We start from the raw sequence: 25,207 nt of genomic DNA on the forward strand, positions 1-25,207 counted from the left end.
CCTCAGTAAATCGAAGAATTCACCTGATCCATTAAAATGTGGAAATCCCTCAAACTTAAATGTAATTGATTTGGTAATAATTGTAATTAATTTTTGATTTTATACTTCGTTCAATTTTACAATTATACTCAAATACATATCTGTAATAATTATTACATAATTTTAATGGAGTTGTTACAACTGATGATATAGATAAACAGTTAAAAACAAAAGAAGAAAAATCATGATTATTAATAATATCATTTATATAAAAAAATTGTGTATAGAAATTTAAATAATGGAAAATTATAAACAATTTTCTGTTGTAAAATATCACAACATTTAATAGTTACTCACAACACATAAAAAGTACATGTTAATATTCAATATTAAAAAACATGATAATTAATATACACATCATAAATATTAAAAAAATATTTTAAACTAATAATGGTTTGAATAGTTAAGTCAATAAATAACTGACTATTTGAAATTGGATTTTTGCTATGCTAAAGCTGCATTGTTAAGTATTGATATTATTTAAACATATTAATGTGAGCAGATGAACATTTACATTTGTATATATCACACATTAAAAGATGATTTACATAAAGTAGTTAAATTATCACTTGTAATTTGAAAGCTCGAGTTCTTTAAAAAGATGACGACAGTATTGACTTCCGATTGAAATGGGGTGATCACATTTTAATAAAAGTTTAGATTCGTTTTCTGACAAATTTTCAAAAGCTATTAAATATTCTTGGTCAAAGGCACCTAAAAAAAATAATATATCAAATTAATCATGTAATTAATTTTAATGCTGTCTTTTCAATAATATTTACTTATATCAATGTTTTCACGGCCAATAGCAGTAATTGTTAAGAATAAAATATCCCTGTATAATGAGTGACTGTGAGACAAGTCGTTTCCTCGTAATTTATTTCTTTCAACAGCTAATTTCTTTAATGGATCTGATAAATTGTTGCGACGAATGCTGGCAATTACTTTTGACATTAAACTAAAATTTTAAAAAGAATTTTAGGTTTTGTACATATACAAACAATATTAATATACTTTCTGCAGAAAGCCGTTATTCCTGAAATGATGTTTTCTAAAATGATTTAATCGATAAACCAAATCGATCAACTTCAACATATTTAAGATGTTTTTTAGGTACTTAATTACTATTTTCACTAATTTTTTATAAACCAATTTATAAAATAATTTTAAGAAAATGTTTTGGTTAAAATGAGCACAACCAGTCCATAAGCTTTTATTAGTAAAATACTTTTTGTATTTTTAACTTTAAATTTAAAAAAAAGTATTTATTGGATTAAGGTTTAAATTATTTCTTAATACCTTTTAATTATAAATATAAACATAATACATTTTTTTAGTACATTAAACTTAATACCTTTTTACCTATTACTAATCATCATAATTTCCTTACTTTTTTGGTATAGTATTTCGATCAGTGACTAAAGCACTAATTAAACAACTTTCTTTTGATTCCTCATCAGACCAGAAGGAGTACATTGGAAGACCAATATCATCATATAGCTTTGGATTATCCCAAAGACTTGTTATTAATACATTTGAAGAATCGCACATTGTCCAAATGGAATGAAATGACTTAATGTCACGATCACCAAGAACACAACTAGCATTTAGGCATAATCCTGGAATGTGTGACTGTACATCAATTCTTTCAAACACCCATACCTAAACAAAAATTTTACAATTTTTTCCCCTACATTACTTATTATGTGTGTAGGTACAGTGTAGTGAGTGGATCACACTTATTATAATTATTAAATTACCATAGATTAAATATACTATAGATACCTAACGCTAATGTAACAATCAACTACATACATTTTATTTGCAATTCTGGATTTCACTGTATCAAACGTATGTTTTAAACTAATATGAAATCCGCAAAATGGAGCGGCAAATCTAACAACAGGTGTTGTCCATCATGACTATATTTAATCTATAATAAATTTCACTTACCAAATTCCAATATATTATAGGGTGTTCATCGACAAATTTAAAATGTGTTAATGAAATATCTCCCTCTGCTGCTAGAATAGATTCAAGTTCTTTACGCAACACAAGAGGGTTTAAGTAAGGAACTGTAATTGTGTCTGCTCTGTAATTATTATTTGATATTTCTGAAACAAATAAAAATACTAACTATACTGTGTTCAAATTAATTCATATTAACTTAAACTTCGAAACCAGAACCCAAATTTAAACACAAATCCATTATTTCAAGAAAAATGTTGCTTAATAAAGCAAAATTAAATTTTTATGGGTTGGTTTTCTAGCGCTATGTGCATCAAAAAATGAATAGCTAGATGATCATTTTCAGGATTATATAAAAATTTATCTTTTATAGTTTTATCTAGATATTTTTTTTCTTAAGTTGTACCTTTTTCTTTAGTATTTTTTGTTAGCAAGTCCAAATTTATTTGATTACTGTGACAATCATTTTCATCAAGAACATCATTTTTTGATCGATAATCAATAACATCTACAGTTAAAAATGGTACTACTTCTTTGTTACACAGCCTACATCTGTAATTTAACATACATACATTTATAAATAATTGCTTATAGTAATAACTATACATGAATAAATAAATATTATTTAATTTATATTTTACCTGATAACTATCATTAATTCAATAAAAATAGTTAATCATTACCATATGGTTTAGAAAAGTTTATGTTTGATTTTTGTCGTAGTATTACATTTTATAATTAGTTTTATCCAAAGTCATTACTTAAATGAATTTATCTAGAGTACCTAGCTAAATATTCCCATTCAACTTTTTTCCATTATAAACAACAGTATACTTACATTTTTCAGTCGTTTTAAATATATAATATATAGTATATACTTACAAAATACATATACAATTATAACTCGCTTTATATAATAGGATTTTAAATAATAGGTATTTTTTTTTTTAACTATTTAGTATTTACTTACTACAAATGGTAAAAACAAATATTTTATCGAAAACCATAATGAGTCATAATTTTTTCCTAACTCACTTAGTGTCTTTCTTTCAACTCCTTACTCTCGTGTAGGTAGTGATACACTACTTTGCCATAATTCACATAATTTTATTCTCCTGCTCTTAACCAAAATACAAACTCAGGCAACTATTCCTCTAATTTTTTTCTAAAGTTGGGTTAATAATTTAATCAATATATTATATTATTATTATTTTTGAACTACAATGAATTATATACGAAAAACTAATAAAAAAAAAAAAGATAGATTGTTACTTTGTGTTTAAATTTGAATCATCCGGTACCCAACCAGACATAATTTCTTCATCAAATAGTAAACAGCCACAATTATGACATTTCGAGCAAGTAGTCATAATAATTTCAATAGCCACTAATTCAGGAGTACGACTAGATCGACTGTAGAGTTTTTCTTGAAATAAGCTAAGTTGTGATGAATCCAATGTAGCACTTCCTAATATTGAAATATTAATAATAATATATACATAATATGTTTTAATATTTCAAAACATACCAGAATTCATATTGATAGAACTACTCTTTCTATGACCATCTGTAAATAACTCAATTAAATTTGTACTCCACGAGTCCAAATGCTGAGCAACAGCTAATGATGATATTTCACTAGATATTTTTCGCCGAACACTTGGTTCAGTGGATTGTTGTTGTTCAATGTCATCTCCAATCCAGTTATCTTCATCTTTTGAACACCTAGTCATAATTTGTAATATAATTGATTTATAATATAATACATATTAGTAAAGATTGTTATGTATGCTAACGGAGAGGTAAGCCTTGTTACACATTGTTTTACAGCCAAGTTTAGTCACATTTAGGAGGTTTTTTGGTATGCCAATACCCCAGAGCAAAAGTGTATTGTTAAAAAATTTTAACTTTACAGGAGAGAATTTTTTTTATAAATTAATAATTAATAAAATTAACTTAAATGGATAAACTTAGATGGACTCATCTAAGAGTCCATAAGTAATGAAAGGTAGATCAGTGAATATTGTGCGAAATTTAGGTGAACTAAAAACTGGGAAATTCTAATTTTTTACCTACCTTTTTTTCTACTTTTGCAACGGATATAATAGATAAAGTAAAGAATGAATATTTTACCTAAATGTAATGCTTCTGAACTGTTTTTTATTTCTTTTGAAATTACTAAAAAAAAAAGACTAAAAGGACCTCCCTGATTTTTTAAGACCATAGTATAGGCCGATCGGTCAGTAAAAGGTAGGAGCGAGATCAAAAGATGCAAACTTATTAAACTCATATAGTTTTGTTTAGAATACAATATTTAATCACTTCAAATAATTGATGCCTAAAGGGCATTAGAATACAGAATAATGATCTTAATATTATCTATAGTCTTAACAAATTTATATGGCTAGTTAAAGTTACGTAAGTTAGTAAGTAGTTAAAGTTATGCTACCAAAAGACGTTGAGAGAGCTTTTTACTAAATATTAAATTGAAAATTCACTTTTGTCCAAATTATTTGTCAAATTTAACAGTGTGATTTTTTCTTGTAGATATTTTAAAACGGAATGCTTCAAATATTGACCAAGAAAAGTGGTCACTCTCAGTGCTGCTATTCAATTATATATTATTCATATGTATTTATATAATATAATATCCCTCGTAATAAATATATATAAAGGATAGAAGAGTGATGAAAATTCAGAGCTTGTCTAAAAGTAATGTATTTATTATATATATATATATATATATATATATATATATATATATATATATATATATATATCACATAAATTATATAACTTTTAAAACTTTCTAAACAAATAAGTATATTAAATGTTTTGTTCTAACAAAAAAAAAAAAATGGCAGGTAACTTTTATAACTAGGTCTACTGACCTACCTAAATTCAAGATACCGTTTGTCATATCTGGACTACAGATAGAAAAGAGGCAACTGACTCCAACTGATTTAATCAGTCAGGTCCTTTACCCCACACATTAGTTACTTCCAAAATTCAAATTGTATACTACATCTTTTACACTAAATCAAATTCAAGTATATATTTAATTATTGAACTACTGTGTGTACTTACTGAATATAATCTTTTACAGGTGTGTTATTTGTGGAAATGGCTTCTTTAATTTCATCAAACTTTTTTACTACTGTATTGGCAGCACTCTTTAAGCTAGTTAAACCTCCCATGAGGAGTTCATTGGATTTTTTCCCAGTAAAGCTTGAAGAACTGCCACAAAAATAATTTATTATTAGCAATGTCAGTATTTTTAAAACTACCTTTTTCAATAACACTCATATATAGTCAGTCATTATTATTACTCTATACATACTCACATATTTTATATAAATGAAATGAATTGGCGTTAGCAAAGATCAAATATACTATAGATAAGCAGTAATAAACAGTGCAACACTGTAATACCCACTTTTTTAGATTTCACTGTGTTACTACTATTATGAAATCCATAAAAAAGAGCAACAATTGACCCTACTTATAAATTTATGTGTACCTGAGATTGGTGAATGCATTTTCGATCATGTTTGTACCCATGCGAAAGTCAGACTTACGTGGTAACGAAAATTTTGATGGAGTATACTGTCTATAAAAAAAATATATACATGCTACTAAATGATTAAGCATAAAAAAGAACAGAAACAATAGGCCTAATATAACATACTAATTTTTTCAAGCACTAAATACATTTAACTAAGTACCACATACTTAAAAAAACAAACTGGCTACACAACAAAATCATGCTCTCAATTCTGTATTATTTGTTAAATTTGTATGATTTCATAAAACATAAAATTATTATTCTGTAGGTAAATTGTAAAACATATTATTCCAATTATATAAAAAAATTTGCAGATAAGAAAAATATAATTCTATTTTTTGTATACATACGTATGAACAGTTTAAACATTTATGTGCCAATATTAAATTTTAATATTTATAATTGAATATTTTATTTAAATTAGAAATTAGTTTTTATTCCTTAACTATTAAGTACAATAAGCAATAAGTCAAAAAAATTTTTAATTTCAAAAAAAATATCCTAACTACGAGTATTTAAACCAAAATAAATTGTTAGTATTAAAAGTAGTATGTTAAGTAAAATTGTAATTTCTAAAACATAATTTTTTAAGAAAACCAGCTTAAAGTATTCTTATAGTTGATCATTTTTAACAAATATATTACTTACGAAAAAGGTATTTTAAATGCAGATCCTAAAGCAGTTTTTATTGGACTTTGTGAATCTAACTCTTGGGTGCTATGAGCTGGCATAGTAGATGATCTTTGGATGTGCTTATCAATATTTCCCACTTCATCACTGTAAGTGGCACTACGATGCATGTTTCCCCATTCACGAAATAATACAGGAGAACCACTACGGTCAAGTTCAATACCTGATCGTACCCGTGGCATAGTGGTATTAGGAATGGTTAGGGAAGGTGATGGTTTTAAAGGTTCTTGAAGGGCACCTAAGGGGTCATTTTCTAATACTGGAGTACGTTGCGCAGATTCAGGAAATCTACTAGAAGTGCTTTCTTCACTGAGATTTTCTAAAGAAAAATCATAGACCTTCAAATTATCAAATACCAGTTTTTTTGATATTCCATTTGACTTTTTATAGTCAGTTTGATATTTTAGGTCATTAAGATTTTTTAAAATCTGAGCATCATTACCAAAGCTTTTTGAACTGTAATAACATAGAATTTCATTGTTAAATAATGAATAATTATTTATTTAAATATTTATACCAGAACTCACCGTTTTAATAATTTAAGTAGTTCAGATGATGTGCCATTAGATGAATTATGTAGTGGATGATGATAATGGTGATGCCTTCTAGGTGACATTTGAAGTTTAATCTCATCTGTTAGAGACCCACTACGGCCTCTGAAAAAAATTATGTAACAATCTACTTGTTCTACTAATTTAATTTACGAAAACAATTTTTTTTTCTTAAGGGAAATACATTTTTAATGGATAAAATAAGAAACCATTTACTTATTATCAACAATTTCAGTTATAATTTCTACAGAAAAATTCTAACTACTAAAATTAAAAATTCCAAAATTAAATTATTTACTATTAAACTCACCTTATACAAAACTAAACTATATTATGTAAGTCTTCAAACATTCATAATTACTAAATATCTAAAGACAATTTACCTGTAGTATAACTATATTTTCAAAAAAAAAAAAAAAATGATCTCGTTTGGTTTTGGGTACAAAAATTTAACAAAATCTATAAATACCTTTTTAAATCAGTTTCACTCTCGACAGAAATGGTATCGCTGTATGGTTTTGAACAAGCTGAATTTGGTCTTGAACATGTAGTTGTCATCAAAAGACCAGCACTACTTTCAACTAAAAATTAAAATTGTATAAATTCAATTTTTTTTTTACTATACAATCTTAACTCTATGAAAACAAATCTAACTTGTCATTTTTGAAATAAGGCCCTTCGCCTCTACAGTGCTAATGTATTACTTACATTGTTGTGAACTCCATGACTGATCATCTTCAGTAGATAGAGAAACTTGTTTAACAATACTGGTAGGGCGACCTCTTAATCCAAAGTTTGATTCAACATTTATTGATAACTTCCTGGGTGCTTTTTAAATCAAAAAGATGTCTGATTAATACAAAGTATTAAAATTTACAATATCTATACATAGGTACAAAAAAAAAACAACTAGAAAACACTTTTTTCAACATTTTTAGTGATTTTGTTGTCATAATATTTTTTTTAAAATACTGCATTATTAGATATTTTTGAACATGTTTTTCTTAGATTAAATAAAAGTGACTTCTCTGGCTTTTTTATGTAATCTTTATATTTGGGTAGTCTATAAAACGAAATAACCTAAAAAAGCAGTAGTGGTCAAAGCATAGTGGGGATGGCGAGCATAGGCGCAACTAGGGGGGTTTTAGGGGGACTTAAGCACCTCAAGACTCAAAATTTGCACCCCTAAAAATTTAAATTCCAATTCTTGAATTGTACACATAATATTTTAATAATGTACATACTCTGTTAAAACTGTTTATTTACAAATATTTTATTTTATATCTAATGGCTAAAGATAAGAATTATGTATAGTCAGGTATACATAATTTTAGCACCCCTTAAAATATAGGTCTAGTTGTGCCTATGATGGCGAGGTCACAGGTCTACAGGAATTATTATAACTGAGTGATAAAATCACTTAATCACAAATAAGCGCTTAGATATGAATCTGTAGATAGTAAGTTCAAAACAAGCACAGTAAGAAAGTATTATAGGTAAGTAGTAATAGTAGTAGTAAGTAGTTAGTAGTAGTAGTAAGTATAAGAGGTCCAGTGTTCACAGATAAAAATAGAAATGTTGATAAAAACATTGTATCTAATGACAATTATGAGCTTAAAATATAAGTTTTAGTATTAGGGGGGATACAATTAAGGTTGATCTATAAACATGTATATATTGTAGCTACTCATATATTGTAATTAAAAATATGTTATAATGTTGATTAATTTATCTAATGACTATTAATTTATATAAGTTTATGGCTCGTTGTATACATGAGATCAGCTCATGTATTTAGGATGCTATGTATCTATGTTTTCCAAAAACGCTCACTTTTTTGTCCACTTAGTTGGCGAGGTTCAATATGTTGACAAACAACGAGTCGTCGTCGTTCAGCATAAGGTTCTTTACATTCTAAGGATCTACGATGGGCGTTTCTTTGTTGGGACACATACGTGATGAGGTGGAGGATATGAATTCCCTATTCACTCGCCGGGTTTGTTTTTTTGATTCCATTGGTACTTGGTTTTTGAGTTTAGAAAATTACGAATGTGCGAAAAAACTTCATCACAAAATGTTTTGCGTCATCATGTGGCTGTTGTTTACAACAATTGTTGCTATGTAGCTACCGAATTATTTTTATGGTATAGCCTTACATTTTTCGCATTAACAAAAAAAGCAACACACAAATTTTCAACTGGCCCCCAGTCCAAAAACATATCCATGTTAAAAAGCAAAATAAAGAAATGTTTCCACTTATTCTAGGTTAAAGGGTTTATGATATTTGTTTGGGTTGTCAACATTTATCGGTAGTACTATATCTTAAGAAGACGTCACACACCCGTTATTTTCTTCAAAAAACTCGCCCTACGCAGATTAATTTTACAAAGGCTATAATCAAAATTAAGAAAACAAATTTTTACACAATATAGACAACAACATTGTCTGTGTTCTACCATCGTCTTTTTTTAATATTTCAACCAGTTAATGAATAATTAATTAATTAAGAAAAAAAATTTTTTGACTTAAAATGATATAGCGTTGGTTGTATTAGGTATATCGAAAAAATACGGATGATCGAACACAAATAACTTTGTCATAAATAATATGTATGAATTTCTTTCCTTAACTATATATGAAGCCTGAGAAAAATTAATTCGCGCAAAGCAGTTTTGAATGGAAAAAATTGTAATTTATCCTATAGAAATGACTGTGATAGTCTGACAAAAAAATGGCAATCAACAAAGTATCCTCATTACTGTATAATAAGTATGCATTATAGTTCAAACTCTAAATTAAGATTTTTCGAAAAATTGCCTATACTTTACTCCATAGAAATGGCCGGTGTGGCGTTCTCTTAAGAATATTCTATACAAATTTGGAACTAAATGGACTATTTAAAAAAAGTTATGGAGTGCGTAATTTTAAGAAGAAATTATATAAATTTTTTTGGTATTCTTCTCGATTTTGAAGGGGTGAATTTCAAATAAAGTACCTTATAGGTACGATTTCTGATCTATAGAATTACTACACAAATAAATCGGTTTAGTGGCTTACAAGATATAGTGAATACAGACACAAAAAAGAACATCATTTTAAAAACAATTCCTTCTCAGCTTCGAAGAAAATTGTAGATGTTGAAGATATCACTAGTACATAGATGTAATTTTTTTTATAATCAAAAAATACATGAATGAATTAATAGTATGTACTATAGTAGGAGCTTTAAAATTTTTATTTTAACATCCCTAAAAGTATAAAAAAAAAAGAAAAAAAAAGAAAAGCCCTAAAATGAAAACATTTTGAGCCATCCAAAGTAATTGACATTTTTAGTATCTTGACAACAGGTTAAATATATCTTCATAACTATTTTTTATTTCCTATTAGTAAGTTAAATTAGTAAAAACTATAATCAAAGATTTGATTTCCAAAAATTTGATTTTATAAAAATGTATACATAGGACTGAGGCACCAAAAATGAATCATGCACCTGCCATTTCCGTGCAACTAGCAGTGGATTAATGTATATTTTTGATTATAAAAAAAATGTATTTGGTACAAGATTGCTTAAAAATAATTTGTATTGTTATTGTTTTGGCAAAAAAAAATGGGCCAAGCGCATAACTTCAAAATGAAATAAAAAATTGTTTTTACCTGTTTTTAATTTGCTTTTAAATATATAATTTTTTCAATTTATTTTGATCATAATAAAAAAAATAGAACTTACTATTTGAAATAGAAGATTGTTTTTCTGCAGTTGACAAACTTTCTAATGATGTATGTGATATTTTATCTTCTTCCGTAGAATTTCGTCTTTTCCTATTTTGAGCACCAGCTTTTTTGAAGAGAGCAGTACATATTACTACATTCCTAAAATATAATTAAAATAATATAAAAACGGATTTATATTTTATATAACTTTGTTCTCACTCTTATAATATAAGCTACTTAATTTATGTATTTTTTCTATATATATGTCAAGTATTGTATTGTTTTACTATTAAATAGGTATAATATATAAATCAATACAGACATTTTTTAAGTTTTCCTCAATTAAGAAGTGTCCCAACAGTTTTTTAAAAACAAATGGTATTTTACTTACTTATTAGGTTGATCGGTTGAAAAATATATATGTTACTGTCATTGTCAGTAATTTCGGCAATGTTGATAATAACTAGGCAATGTCAGTGTAGTAATGCTAGAGCTTACCAGTCATTGTGGGCAATCAATGTATATTTCCGTAATTGGTTGATGTCAATAATAAGTTTAGTCAATGTCATTTATTGGTACTCCTAAGCTGATTATCGATTTATGACATACCTTTTTTCTCTAACAAAATAATCGTATTACCCACATACTTTCAGTCGTGTTGCAATATCACTGTGAAGTGTGTGTTCTTTATAATTATTAATAATAGATTTAGCTGAATTGCGTAAAAAGTTAAATAAATCCATTTATTTTTTATTGCTTAAAAAACGTGGAGATAAAAAATCATTTTTGAGTGTCGAGGAATATAACAGACGGCTGGAAGAAGTAAAAAATTAAAAAACTTATTTGAACACAGCTAGTTTAAATAAAATTCCTAATGATTATAAAAACATTAGTAAGTGCAATATAATAACAATTAAAAAATGAGATTATGTATAAATTATTTTTTATTTATAAATTTAATTGAAATTTTAGGTACAGAAAATGACTTCTTAAAGCACAGATACACACGAACAGAAATAGTTTTAGAGGAAAGTTTTCTTGATTTGAAGAGTACAATAAAGTCAGAAAAAGAAATCACTCTCCGAGAGGCAGCCGGGCATAATACTATTGCTGGTTAGCATTGCCTAACTATTTTAGTCATTTTATCTATTGTTTAGGCAATGTCAGCATTGCCTTACCGAATCAGCCATTGTTAATAATGACTAGTCATTACTGATAATGACTGATTTCAGACATTGGCGGTAACATATATATTTAAAAACATGTTAAAAAAATTAACATGGATAAAAAAAAAACATATATATTACAAAATTAATATTATTTTTGAGTATTATATTAAATTGATCACCCTGTATTAATATTAAAAAAAAATAAATAAATAATAAAGGCAATATTGTTTAAAGTAATATTTTTAGTATCAGGGTGAAAAAGATTAGGGTTGTTGCTGAAAAATAAAAACTATTTTGATATTTTACGACATAGCAAATTCATTTAAAATTTAAAATGTGACACTTGGTTTGATACTGAAAAAAATAATCTAGCCTAGAATACTAATTAAAATACAATTTACCTAAGTTTATTCCAATGTAACTGGCTTGGTGTCCTCAAATCAGAGGGCCATGTAGATTCTAACAATGCTCTGTTATAAAAACCATAGGTAATTGCATTTGGATGGAGACCACATCGCTTCATAACAAGTAATAATTTTACAGCTAACATTGGTTGACTATAAATCCCACACAACTGCATCATAACCCTGTAGCAAACCTGCAAATGTAATATACAATGTAATAATTTATTACAAAATGAAATGAAAAATATATACTTCATCAGTTAATCGTTGAACACCATTTTTTTGAAATTTATTTAACAGCTCATATGCAGAGCGTAAAACAGAGGCAGCACGGTCTTCAGAATGAAGAATATGACTTGGTAAATGGATAAACCACAAGCTGAAAATTATAAGATATTTGAATATTAATATATTTTTTAATAAGATTTTTAGATAAAAATAGTAAAGAATGATAAATTAAAACTACCTATAACAGGTTCCGAGTAAAAATTTTGCCCAAAGACCAGGAGACGTTGAGTATTTTCGAGCAAGCTTTTGAGCTGACTTAACTTCGTGCTTTGTGCGCCTCGCCATAGGACTGCCAGGAATAGGTAGGTGATCTTCGTTTTTTATTTTTAAATTATTTTTTGACTCTTTAGACATTAACAACTCCGGGTTTAGGACAAAACCATCCTTAAAACAATAATTATTTACATAAAATACAATTATAACATTATGTAAATTTTTACTTTATAAAAGTATGGAGCAAAACATGGTAAGTCATTCATTTCTGGAGGCATTATGAAGACAGTCCTTTCACTTTCACCACAAAAATCTAATTCTATTAGCCGTGTTTCATTATTTTCTGTATCTATCTGTAATAAAATATTTCAAATAATGTTAATAAAACTGTAAGATAAATAAAAGTAAAAATATTTTAATACTTTTTCAGAACATTCATCAAAGAACTCTAAAGCTGCATCCATATTTGAGACAAAGGATCGTTCTTCAATAAAACGTATAAACATTTGAGTTTTTGTTAAAAGAGAATAAAACTTTTGATTTGATTTTTCTATAGATTTCAAAAATCCTAAAAAGTGATTTACAAAAGAAAATTATTGTTTGTCACATTATTGTTCACAAGACAATCTATTCTAAAATGTTTTCTACTGCTGAAAATACAATTTGTTCTAAAAACACATCATTTTTTTTTCCTGTAAAATATGGTTTTTGTGATTAGCAATTCTTTAATTCTGGATTATCATTTAATCCAATACGATACATCTTTTTTTCTAATATATAATAATCTAATACATGGTATATATATATATCCAATGTAGTTCCCTACAAACACTATCTATTTTTTTATAAAAAAAAATGCAAAATATTGAAACCAAACAAAAAAAGTTTTTTTTGTGAAATCCTTTTTTATTTAACAATTGATATAGCTCATAGAAAAAGAGATTAAAAAACCAAGAGCCTAATTTTAAACACTAGAAATATCCTTTAACAAATATTCAAAATTATAATTTTTCATAGGAAAAATGCAGTCAAATACTGCTTATAGTGTTCTTTTAGCCCTTAATAAATTACTGTACTCATGTCCTTTAATACCTTTGCTTATAATATCCCCAATATGAGAGAGAAATAACCAATAAAGTACATTATTCATCTAAATATCTAATATAATTTTTTTATAGATATATCAGTTGCTGTTAATGTTTACCAATTATTAAAGAAATACCTTGTAGATCAAACAATGAAATTGTATCTGTAGTACCCACTGTTGGTGCTTTTGTAATTGGTCTCAAAAACCAACGATAACCTTTTAATATTGATGCTGTAAATCGAAGGAAGGCCTCTTGAATTTCCAATTCTAATTCGTGCTGGAATACAAAATATTTCATCATCAAGAGTTTTTAAACAAAATAATTTATTTCAAATTTAACTGATGAATAATATTCATAATTTCTTTGTAATTATGAAGTCTATGCATTTTTTACTAAATTTACACTAAAAAAAAGTTAAAAAAGCAATTAAATAATAATAATAAATAGTTACTTCTTTTCTTTTTAATAAAAAATTTCTATCAATATTCGTTTCTTGAAAAGTTTTATTATTTGAACTTTGAAAATTAGTTTGGAGATCATTTAGCTTTTCGTAAAGCTTTTCTAATGTATTTTTTAATATTCTTGCAGACTTTTTTGGAAGAAGTTTTGTTGTTAAATACTTTTTTTCTTCACATCTAATCATAGAACATAAAATATTATTATTATAAGAAGACAAACAAAAAATTAAGGATAAAATAATAAACATACAGAGTAATGGTATTCGTATCCAAATCTACACATGTTACATCAGTGGGCGGCTCATACAAATCAAAAAATCTTGAATCAACTCCAATCAGAAATGGTAATGGAGCATGTAAAACTTCAGCTAAACTTAAAGGACACAATGGAATATATGGGCATTGCCATTTAAATGGAAATATAAGCTAGAAAATAGAACAATATATTAATGCATATAATATTTAAAAATTACACTGAACAACATGACTTTGGAACAAGAACCAAAATCCATATATTAGTTTGGATTATTCCACTGAAGCTGTTATATCTATTAGAGTAATATTATACAGAAAAATTGTTTGTACTCAATTAATTGTACTGTAAAACCAAATTCCGACTTAAATTTGGAATAAAACAAAACAAAAATTTTATGTTAAATAATTTTACCAAAAAATGTATTGAAAATTACGGCATTTTTGCTTAGGAGGGCATAATACCTCTCCATTGAAATTAAATACTTACAGTAGAAACAGCTTCTGCTACTGCTGTTAGTACATCAGGCCTTAATGAATGAATAAGTAGTTTCTGTTCTGTTAAAGCGCATAGTAGTAAAAGAAGACAATTGTCTGGATGCAAATTCATTATCATTTGATGAAATCCAGCTCCACTGTAAATTATTAATATATATATATAGGCGATTTCAACTTAATGGTATAACTACCTTCTAGGAATTGGTAAATCTTCTGGTTGAGTCAAGATAAGTTGCGTATCCATGGATAATTGCACAAGAATTTGTGGTCTTTCTGGAGATGGGAATGGTACTTCATCTACCAAATGTGTAATATACCTTTCAATCGGTATGGGGATTTTCTCACTAAGTGAAGTGTGCAATAAGAACATAAGAAATTTTTCAAAAGTATCAAAAAATGGCCAGTGTGACAGAACACATATGCTTTTATTTGTATGTAAACTTATTTCATTTTTTGAACTATTCAGATCTTCACTTATATCCAATAATTTTCGTTGTTCATTTGAAAGATCCCCATTATATTTTTCATAGAAAGTAATTGCTGCTCCATATACCTAGAAATTAGAAAAGTAAAAAAATATATAGTACTTATTCTGTAAACTAATTATAACTATTGTGTACATACTTTTTCGGAAGCATCACTAACAGTTAAAACAAATGTTGAAAATACAGGATCTGGCTGACTAGCTTGATTTGGCCATGCTTCAAGTGTTGCTCCCATTGGTAAACAAAATAATGCTACAGAAGGTAGAAGATGGAAATAACTTCTATCTTTTTTTGGATATTGATCTGTGATAACTATTAAGTATATAATATTAATAAAGTATATATATTAATTTCTGTTATTTACTTAAGAGCATTTAATTTTAATTTTTGGTTAAGTTTCATTCTTCCTCTTATGTTTAACGTCCGTTATTCCACTGATTGGAGTTTAGACGATTTAGATTTGGCATTTTGGGATTATAGCTGGCTGATAACCTAACGCTACCAAACAAGTTGGCCCCAGAGAGAGGTGCAGGTGGCCATTATTTCTTCCACCAGATAGTTGCTTCCGAAAGATAAATTTAAACAAATATAACTTGGCCAATTTTCAAGATAGGTGAACAATTTTGGTCATAATATAATGTACAGAATTTGGAAAAACCAATAACCCAAAATTTAATTCTTGTGACAATAGGTCTTTTTCTCTTTTTGCCTCACATATACAGATAAGCGGCTATACACAAAATTTAACATTTTCATGTGGGATTTCCCCTGACAAGAGGGTTCTATCAATCCACATATTTCTAACTACCATCTGCATATCTATAAACTATGAAAAGGAAACCTCTGCTGCCAGCAATTACCGGTTACCGGTTTTCTGCAATGCATCCCTAATTTGTATGTTATAATATCAATGGTTTTACATCACTCTTTTAAAATAAATCAACATTCAATCAAAATCTTCAACTAATTTTAAAAATATGTACTAATTAGTATTGCCTAACTAGTATAAATCAATAAGTCATACAACATTTTACCTGGTTTATAAGTGATACACTTCGGTTTCATTACGGATTTCTTATAGCACAAGTAAACATCTGATCCAACCATACCTTTATTTAGGTTCTTGTGAATTAAACAAAAAGCATGTGGTGGTGTTTCACCACGACTAGTTATAACCACACATACATGAGATACTGCTAGTATATTACACGGTGCAGTAGATAATGCTCTTCTATAGGTAATGAAAGTTCGAGATGATGTAGAGTTATTGATATTAGCTACTTGACCACTAACAGTGGTTTTTAATACATGAGCATCTTTTAATACTCTTTCTTTTCCATCATACATTATCCTAGAAAAAAAAATCAAGAGTTTAATTAAGAAACATTAAGCTGAATCAATTTTTAATGTTAAGTCTTTGGGTTTGGTGATTTTTTTTTCTGAACATAATAGTTTGTTGTTTCCCCCCCAAACATCTTAAATAAAAAACAAAAAAAGCCAGGGAGCTGCTGGGTCTGGATTTCACGATTTTCATTGATAACTTAGATAAGAAAAGTTATATGGAATCAAGAGCTTTCATAACACATGTAATACATGCCGTATTCTACCATATGACTACTCTGCATAAAAACTCAAGTTAGGATTTGGCTTCTACAATGAACAGGCGATGGAATTAGTCCATTATGACTTAAAAACTGTTTAGGAGTAATAAATCCATAAGAATCATCCCAACTATTGTCATTACTGATTACTTACTGAAGGCAGTCAGTGAATTGAATAATCTTTATGTTTTACTTGAAGCTTATGTAGTCTAGTACTTATAATTGTAATCAACATTATTTAATAACTAGGTTTGCCTTAAAAAAAATAATTTTCAGAAATTATTTCTGTTAATTTAAAAAAAAAAAATTGTTTTTTTTTTCAAATAGGGCTGTTGTTGTCTTTTAGATATTTGTGGAGGTATAGACTATCATGATCAGCAAACAAATTCTAAACGCTAAGACCGCATTAAAATTTAATCCAGCCACATCGTAAAAAATGACCTTTTATTACCCAATATCAACAATTGGAGGTTTATCACGTCCACGTCGATAACATAAAAACACTTCTGGACTTCTCAAGCTACCATGATTGAGATCTGCTACGAGACCTATTTAAAGAGTTACATAAATACAAACTAAGCTATATTAATAGTTTCATTACATGCACATAAAGTTTAATTAAATATAGTTACCTCCAGGTGTTGTCCCAATTAAAGTATAACCAGAAGGCACTTTTTCACCAAGTGTAGGAAAAACAATTGCTAAATCAGTAATTGGTGGAAGATCTGAACATAGACTTTGCTTTAAATGAGTTGAATTTATATCATCTTGAGACTGTTCATCAGAAGCACCAACCACTACAAAATAGTCAACTACTCTTCGTTCTTCCATAATTACTAACTAAATAATAATTATTATAAAAATAAACATTCAAAATGAAATATGTTTATGTATCAAGACTTACAAATCAGCTTTGGATGGTTATAGTGATTTTGCAATACAGAATATTCAGTTACCTGTAAGCAATATGATTCAAATGAAATATTTCACATTAATATTTCAAATACTTGTTTTTTTATAGTGTAGATAGTATTTGAAAGTAACACCAATGAGCAACTGCAGCCATTGCAGTGCAAGTGAGTAGGTAATTGATATTTTATTTAAAAAATTAAAACATATTATTCTTCCCAGTAAATGTACAGTCTAGAATTCTAGACAATCTGATAATTGATAAACTACAATTGACAGTATTATAATTGTATGTACAGTAAGTAAATATATAATGAAACCATAGCATAGTAAAAGTAAGAAGGGGAATCATCCTTATCCCGCTCATATACGGATTTTTTTTATCAAAAAATAAAAAAAAAAACTGATCCATTTTTCATGAAAGAAAAAAATCATGGATATTTATATATATTATCATCTAATGTTGTTGTATTGTTATCTATTCTAAACTACACTGATACCGTTTAAATTTCTTAATAAGCTGTTTATAATTTATATATCATACAACATAATAATCATATTATAGTTATTTATTATAAAATACAATTTTTAATTTATTTTATTTTAAATTTTGCAAATTAACTTGCGGCTTATAATGCGCTGACTGCGAATCAATATTTTACTCATTTTCCTAGTCTTTATCTACAGTATTGAAAGTTTTGAATAGAATGTCAAATTTATGTAGAGATGATTTTGACTCGGGCCCAAGAAACGTTTTTGCTGTTGAAGATAGATTGTGGCTTGGTAGAATTACAATACTCTGTTTAAAATATACATATCTAGTTTAATTCATTTTAAATATTACTATTATAATATTAATTTAATGATGTATGAAAATAATATGTATATTTTGGTTTTGGAAGTAAAATTTTATGTAACTGATTATAATTTTGACTTAGTAGTTCAACCTATAAAAACACAATGTTAGCATAGTATAATAATCATTTTACCTAACTGTTATCCTACAATTTTTTTTCAGGAAATTTGACTGCAGCAGTAGACATAACATTTTTGAGAAATAATAATATCAACTATATAGTCACAGTCGATTCTTGTCCTTTGCCAGAAATGATATCTGATATAAGAGATATTCACATTAAATATATACAAGGTAAAATAATAAAATGGTTTCACTATTATATTATTGATTTTTGACACTGGCACTAGAAACACTTTACAAACGAGTACAAATGGCAAAAATACCTATAAAAAACCAAAATCTATATATATCTTAAACAAAGTAACAGTCAATAAAAATTACCAATAGGGCTTTTGTAAAATAGTTACTTAATTTACACATTTTTGATAAATGATCTATGAACCATTTCATGGCACACAAAATTACTGTATTTTAAATAGTTAATAACATTAACCTTGAACACATGATATATTAGCGAATTAAAATTCATAATTTCATAAGAACCTTCATTTTCATGATTGAATAAAAAAAAGTTAACTTGTAAATTTTCCTGTGGTGATTTAAATTGAGAATAAAATCTTAAAAAAAATATAGTTAGCATAAATTTTAAGAAAGTATATCGTTTTGACTAAAATTAATGGTTTTATTCAATTTCTCTCTAATTTTCTATTAGAATCTATGTATAACTGTTTTCAGAACAATGGAAAAAGTGTCTCATGTGTAAAAGACTCAATTTATCGTTGTTTACTACAGTTGTTTTATGACGAAAAATTTAATTTAGATATAAAAAAAAATGTAATAGTTGTGCCGTTTGTATTTTAAATTTAATTTTAATTACTGTTATACTTTGAAGTGCTGTTAATTCTGTTAACCCTTTATAAATTGATCTAATAAAATGCTTAAATATATAAATTGAATAAATAAATAAAAGGTGCTAATTTGATAATTAAATATTAATAATTGTAATAAATAATATAAATTGGATAATTTATATTTTAGTGACTGACATGGTTGGTGAAGATCTTCTAAGCTATTTTGATAGTTCATATGAATTTATTAAGACTGGTCAAGAAAAAAGTTCTGTTCTTGTACATTGGTTTGTATTTATATATATATATTATATTTTAGCTTTAATGAGAAACTGAGAATGTGTTGGTTTTACATGTTTTATTTCTAAACCGACAGTAGCTTTAAAACTCGGGATTAAAGTTGTTTAGTATTGCAAAATGGCCTTTTTTTTAAAAGTAGCTAAATAGTTGTCCTGACAGAACGAATTCTTATCTAAGTGTGTAAAATGACCTTTAATCACAAAGATTAAGAAACCTTTCTTGATTCTCATATAAAGTTCTGTGTAAAATTTCAAACAATAATTAAGAAATTAAAATTAAGTTAAGATTTGTCAGTACGTTTTACAGTTGAAATGATCATAGGTTATTTTATAAACTTTATTTGTTATGTATATTATATTATCTATTAAAAGGAAAATACCTTCTCTGCTTCACATCGAAGCTAAAAAAATGTAGTATTAGGTCATAATATGTATGTTGTACTCATTTTTTTGAATTTGGTAATATGTGTAAAATGATTTTCTAGTTATTTTGGAATATCTAGAAGTACAACAATAGTAATTTCTTATATAATGAAAAAATATAAAATTAGTTTTGAAGAAGCATTTCAGAAGTATGTACAATTTTTAAATTTCTATTTATCTATTACTTTAATACTACTAATGAATATAATATTTAAAAATTTTTTTTACATTTTTAGAATTAAAGATAAAAATGTAACTGCCTCGCCAAATGCAGGGTTCTGTGCTCAACTTTGTTTATATGAAACTCTGGGTTGGAAAATTAACAAAGATAATATGCAGTACAAAATGTACAGACTAAAAATTGCCGCTAGAAAAGTAAAAAAAGGTTAGTTTTTGTTATTTTTTTTATAACAAAATATTAACTTAAAATTTTTTTATTGAAGTCAAAATACTTCCACAAGACTGTACAGATGTGATTAAACGGGATCCATCTCTTATTTCAGCAAAACCTGATCCAAAAGTTTATCGCTGCCGAAAATGCCGGTATTTATTTTACATTACAGGTGACCTACAAATATTTGACAAATTGAATAACTTTTGTTCTAGTGAACATTATTAAAATTTTTTTTTAAATTAATTTATACTCATTTGTGCTGCAAACACCACATTTTTATTGCACCTAACTGTTTTACTTTTTTTTTTTGTGTTACCCAAAACTGGTTAACAACCAACCAAAATTCTCAGCTAATTCTTAATAAAATGGGCAATCATTGGTATTTATAGCGTAAATGCATATAAATTAATTTAAAAAAAAAAAAATATTCACTAGTACAAAAGTTATTTAATTTTGTCAAATATTTGTGGGATACCCTGTATGTATCTGCACATAACTTGATTGGTTCCATAAACGGTATTATGTACTCATCACAGAATTCTAATAAGGGTTTATGGAACCAATTAAGATTTGTGCAATTTAACATAAGTAGGTATTTAAGTAGTATTTGAAATCAAATTTATTTTTTCAGAAGAATTTTAGCATTGCAGTCAAATCTATTACCTCATTATATCAATGAAAAACTATCATGGAAAGATTCTAAGTGGTCTTCAGCTTATTTTTCTCAATCACAACTATGTTCGGATACATACTTTGTTGAGCCAATATCTTGGATGTCAGTGAGTCAATCTGAGAATGGAAAAATTAACTGTCCCAAATGTTGTTCTAAGCTTGGTTCATACAGTTGGACTATGGGATGTCAGTGTAAGTGTGGTGCCAAAGTATCTCCTGCATTTTATCTTATACCATCCAAGGTTGACTATAGTGGATTTTTACAAAATGTTCAAGTTACAATTTAAATGAATCCTAACCAGCTTTACAGTACTAGTGCCATCATGGATGAAATTTAAATTTTTATATACCTATTCATGGTACCATTAGTCTTTAATGGCTTAATTTTTTACACTCGATACAGGAAATTATTTCTAAACAAAATGATTTTTTTTATATATCTAAGTAGATTATGAGTATAGAAATCAATGAAAATATAGTGTCATTTATTGATAATTAATAATTTATTGTTTAATGATAATTTGATGAAAACAATTTTGATGCTAATATTGTGTGCTATATTATGTATCAATTAAGCCAAAATTAAAAAATAAAATCAATACTATAGGCGAAACTAGAGTTTAGGATGGGTCCATAAGATAATAAAACTTATAGACCTGAATGGGGTCGTCCTCCGCTTCCTTTGCACTGCTAATGTAAAAAAATGTATTCAATTTACCTATATATTAGGAAATTAAAATGTTAAAAGTTGTAAAACAATAATTCTGTTACAGCTCACTTTAATAAAATTCATTAAAGTATTATTTAAGTTTTCGTGGGTTAAAAAAAAAATCTGGTTGCCTCTTTCTTCACCCTACATAAAATAGTCACCATTTAAGTGTTTTGTTGATTTTTAATTAAAATAATGTTATAAAAGTTAGTTATCTTTTAAATGTAAAATAGAAATAGATAACAATAAAATAAACAAATATTATAGCAGTTTTGTTATGTTATGTTAATATAGTCTTAAACGTCATAATATGGTATCTATACAAACATAAAAAAAACTTTTACATACATAGAAAACAATTTTAATTTTAAATAATTAATAGTATATAAATTATTGAAACAAAAAATGTATTTCAAAACGAAAGTATGTTTATTAGGTATTTAAAAAGTTCTTAACTCATCTGCGGTTTGAAGTAAATAATTAAATCTTTTTTTTTGTGTACTAAGCGTACCTAAAATTTCAGAAAAATCTAGTAAAACTGGATACTAGGGGGGGTTTCACTCCCCCCGCCTGAGATTATTTACTATTTTCGCTACAGTTACTGTAGCATAGTCTATGTTTTATTAAAAAAAAACACATAGAAAAACAATAGTATATACATGAACTTCGTGTTGCCAAACTTCAATGGAAGAGTATTTCACACCTTTAAATAGCTTTGCTTTTATAAGCAGTTTTACTTATTTTAGAAACGTGTATTCTTTGTTATGTATTTTAATACATAAAAAAAAAAATTGTTCTGATAGGGTTTGCCAAAGCCTGTAGAATGTAAATCAATATGATCAATTATGAACATAACATTGTAAGTAGATAATCAATAAAAAAGAAATAATGAAGCACAGTGATCTCAAAGGTTTAAAGGTAGAATTAAATTAAAAATAATAATCTGAAATTTATTAAACAAACAATTTGATTTATTTAAATTTTATCTAACATAATGTCTAATAAATACCAATCATGTTTAGAAAATATGTGATGTGTGATTTATTAATTGATCAGTATTCAATTGAGTTATAAATAGTTCAATCAACATTAATTTATTATGTTTCGTTTTGATAATTTTCATTTATACTAAAGCTTTTAATTCAAAGAAATATGATAATTCACTTAAATTACCTCAAATAAATAAATTAAAAAATATATATACTTATCTCAAATTTAATAAATGAAGTAGAATGTAAAATGAAAATTGTATTTTGATTTATAAATATATTCATAATGTGTTCATGTTTATGATTAATTTAATAAATTATGTCTACCAAGATTTGTAGAGATACATATTTTATCCACTTATTACTATTTCTAATGCCCCATAATAATCAGAGCTTGTGCGAGATAGAGACGGAGCCTGAGGCAGGAATTAAACCCAGTATCTCCAGTGCATCAAATTCAACATCTTTATACAATTTCACCAAAAAAGTTGACTATATCATACAAAATACACATATAAAATGTGTAATACATAACACGTCACTATTCTTCACACTAGCAAGCCGAACCTCTCTCAATATTTTTAATGACAACCTCCAACTTAAATAGTTTGCTTTAGGCAGTAGACTCATTAAAAAAAACCGACGGATCTGTGCCAGCAATTCGGCTCGCGAGTGTGTATCCGGCTTGAGAATTTACCCCAGCACACTGTGACTCAGATAAGAAATGTACGCCAGTCAAACTTAAATAAAATGTGACCTAAAATCGTGCAAGTAGAGATATCTCATTCAAAAATTGTGAGTAATTAATTTATTACTAAATAGTAGTTAGGTATTTGATGTCTATAGTTTAACCCGTCATTGGTAAACATATATTACGTAACACGATTGCTTAAGAGGACGCCACAAAATTTTACAAAATCCTAATTTAAAGATTAAACTGAGATGTGTAATTATTAGTTCAATAACTAGGACTCTGTTTTGGTAGTTAATTTATTTTTTGGACCATCACAGCATACTTGAAAGCGATTTAAAAATATTTTTTCGTCTCTACTCGTTTAAGTAGACTGAAAATAACTCGCTTAATTTTGAATTTAGACTAAAAGCACCAATTATAAAATTAAAAGAGAACAATATTAAGGAGGCCAAGACGGTGTGTTTTTTTCATTATTCGAAATATAACGCTCAGTACATATTTTAGTAATAACGACTATTTTAACATTTTTAAATGACTGTAACTTTTCAAAAAATGAATTTTTTTTTTTTAAAACGCAGCGTCTTGCCCTCCGGAATATTGTTCTCTTTTAATTTTATAATGGGTGCTTTCACTCTAAAACCAAAATTAAGCGAGTTATTTTCAGTTTGCTTAAACATGTTTTTACTACTGAAAATCACCGGTGCGATGCCCTCTTAAAATAAATCATAGAGAATCATTACTCTATGATATAAATGTAGAATCGGCTTTATCACTAGACAATATTAACTGGACGGTATCAGTATGCGCTGAGTAAATACTAACTAAACTTTCAGGTAGAATGTAACATGCACCAATAATAGATTTTAACTTACCACAACCACATACAGTCACAATTGTTCAACATTGTCGGTGGGGATCTCGATAATTTCCGAGAGTAAACGTTTATTCACGCATATTCAGTATTGCTACTCCACCACCTCTCAAACAAGAACTGGTTTTAGCGCTCCGGTCAACGCGATAGACATTATAATCATCAAAGCCAAGCTCTGAATCTCAAATTGAATCATTTAGCCACGTTTCAGTTAACCCAAAAAAATCGACCTTACATAACAGTATATTAAATCTTAATTCTGTTAATTTTGTAAGTAAACCACGGGCGTTCTGATAATAGGCCAAAAGAGACCGGTTATTATTTACAATAATTTTATTACAATTTGTACAATTTTTTAGTTTTTTTGAAAGTAAAATTTAAATTAGATTTGTGCTTTAAATATAAGAAAGAGCGATTATGATCTTGAACCGTTGAGGAATAATTTAGGTTTTTGACAGGATTGAAGGAACACCTTTTACATATCTAATTATGATGTTAGA

At 27.1% G+C, this 25,207-nt stretch overlaps 2 protein-coding genes across 6 annotated transcripts; one reads left to right on the top strand and one right to left on the bottom strand.

Annotated features, from left to right (window-relative positions):
* Positions 1 to 410: 410 nt before the first annotated feature.
* On the bottom strand, positions 411 to 24,785 carry LOC126839422 (DENN domain-containing protein Crag). 4 transcript variants are annotated; one of them, XM_050574749.1, is made up of 30 exons: positions 24,709 to 24,785; positions 17,885 to 17,936; positions 17,613 to 17,820; positions 17,432 to 17,528; positions 16,414 to 16,730; positions 15,519 to 15,691; positions 15,086 to 15,447; positions 14,887 to 15,031; positions 14,395 to 14,570; positions 14,138 to 14,321; positions 13,821 to 13,962; positions 13,021 to 13,166; positions 12,826 to 12,951; positions 12,564 to 12,769; positions 12,350 to 12,476; positions 12,095 to 12,291; positions 10,541 to 10,683; positions 7,522 to 7,641; positions 7,283 to 7,394; positions 6,790 to 6,918; positions 6,221 to 6,718; positions 5,528 to 5,617; positions 5,095 to 5,244; positions 3,536 to 3,732; positions 3,280 to 3,475; positions 2,414 to 2,559; positions 1,993 to 2,153; positions 1,430 to 1,701; positions 822 to 997; positions 411 to 753 (listed from the first exon to the last, which is right to left on the bottom strand). In XM_050574749.1, the coding sequence occupies exons 3-30, from the start codon at positions 17,809 to 17,811 to the stop codon at positions 605 to 607; spliced, it is 5,136 nt and encodes a 1,711-aa protein (XP_050430706.1). In that variant the 5' UTR covers positions 17,812 to 17,820; positions 17,885 to 17,936; positions 24,709 to 24,785; the 3' UTR covers positions 411 to 604. The 4 variants fall into 4 exon arrangements, with proteins under 4 accessions (XP_050430706.1, XP_050430707.1, XP_050430709.1 ...); XM_050574750.1 differs by lacking the exons at positions 5,528 to 5,617; positions 24,709 to 24,785 and having other exon boundaries at positions 17,885 to 18,236; XM_050574752.1 differs by lacking the exons at positions 17,613 to 17,820; positions 17,885 to 17,936; positions 24,709 to 24,785 and having other exon boundaries at positions 17,422 to 17,519.
* LOC126839423 (dual specificity protein phosphatase MPK-4-like) lies at positions 18,408 to 22,347 on the top strand. Of its 2 annotated transcripts, none has more exons than XM_050574755.1 (7): positions 18,408 to 18,672; positions 18,908 to 19,039; positions 19,847 to 19,943; positions 20,441 to 20,527; positions 20,615 to 20,763; positions 20,822 to 20,921; positions 21,407 to 22,347. In XM_050574755.1, the coding sequence occupies exons 1-7, from the start codon at positions 18,597 to 18,599 to the stop codon at positions 21,729 to 21,731; spliced, it is 966 nt and encodes a 321-aa protein (XP_050430712.1). In that variant the 5' UTR covers positions 18,408 to 18,596; the 3' UTR covers positions 21,732 to 22,347. The 2 variants fall into 2 exon arrangements, with proteins under 2 accessions (XP_050430712.1, XP_050430711.1); XM_050574754.1 differs by having other exon boundaries at positions 18,410 to 18,672; positions 21,404 to 22,341.
* Positions 24,786 to 25,207: the final 422 nt, after the last annotated feature.

Source organism: Adelges cooleyi, unplaced genomic scaffold, assembly GCF_023614345.1.
Source record: "Adelges cooleyi isolate 19-005CV unplaced genomic scaffold, UGA_ACOO_1.1 ACOO_flye_CR_arks_rails_tigmint_CR_PRNA_30, whole genome shotgun sequence".
In the NCBI taxonomy this organism is placed as follows: domain Eukaryota; kingdom Metazoa; phylum Arthropoda; class Insecta; order Hemiptera; family Adelgidae; genus Adelges; species Adelges cooleyi.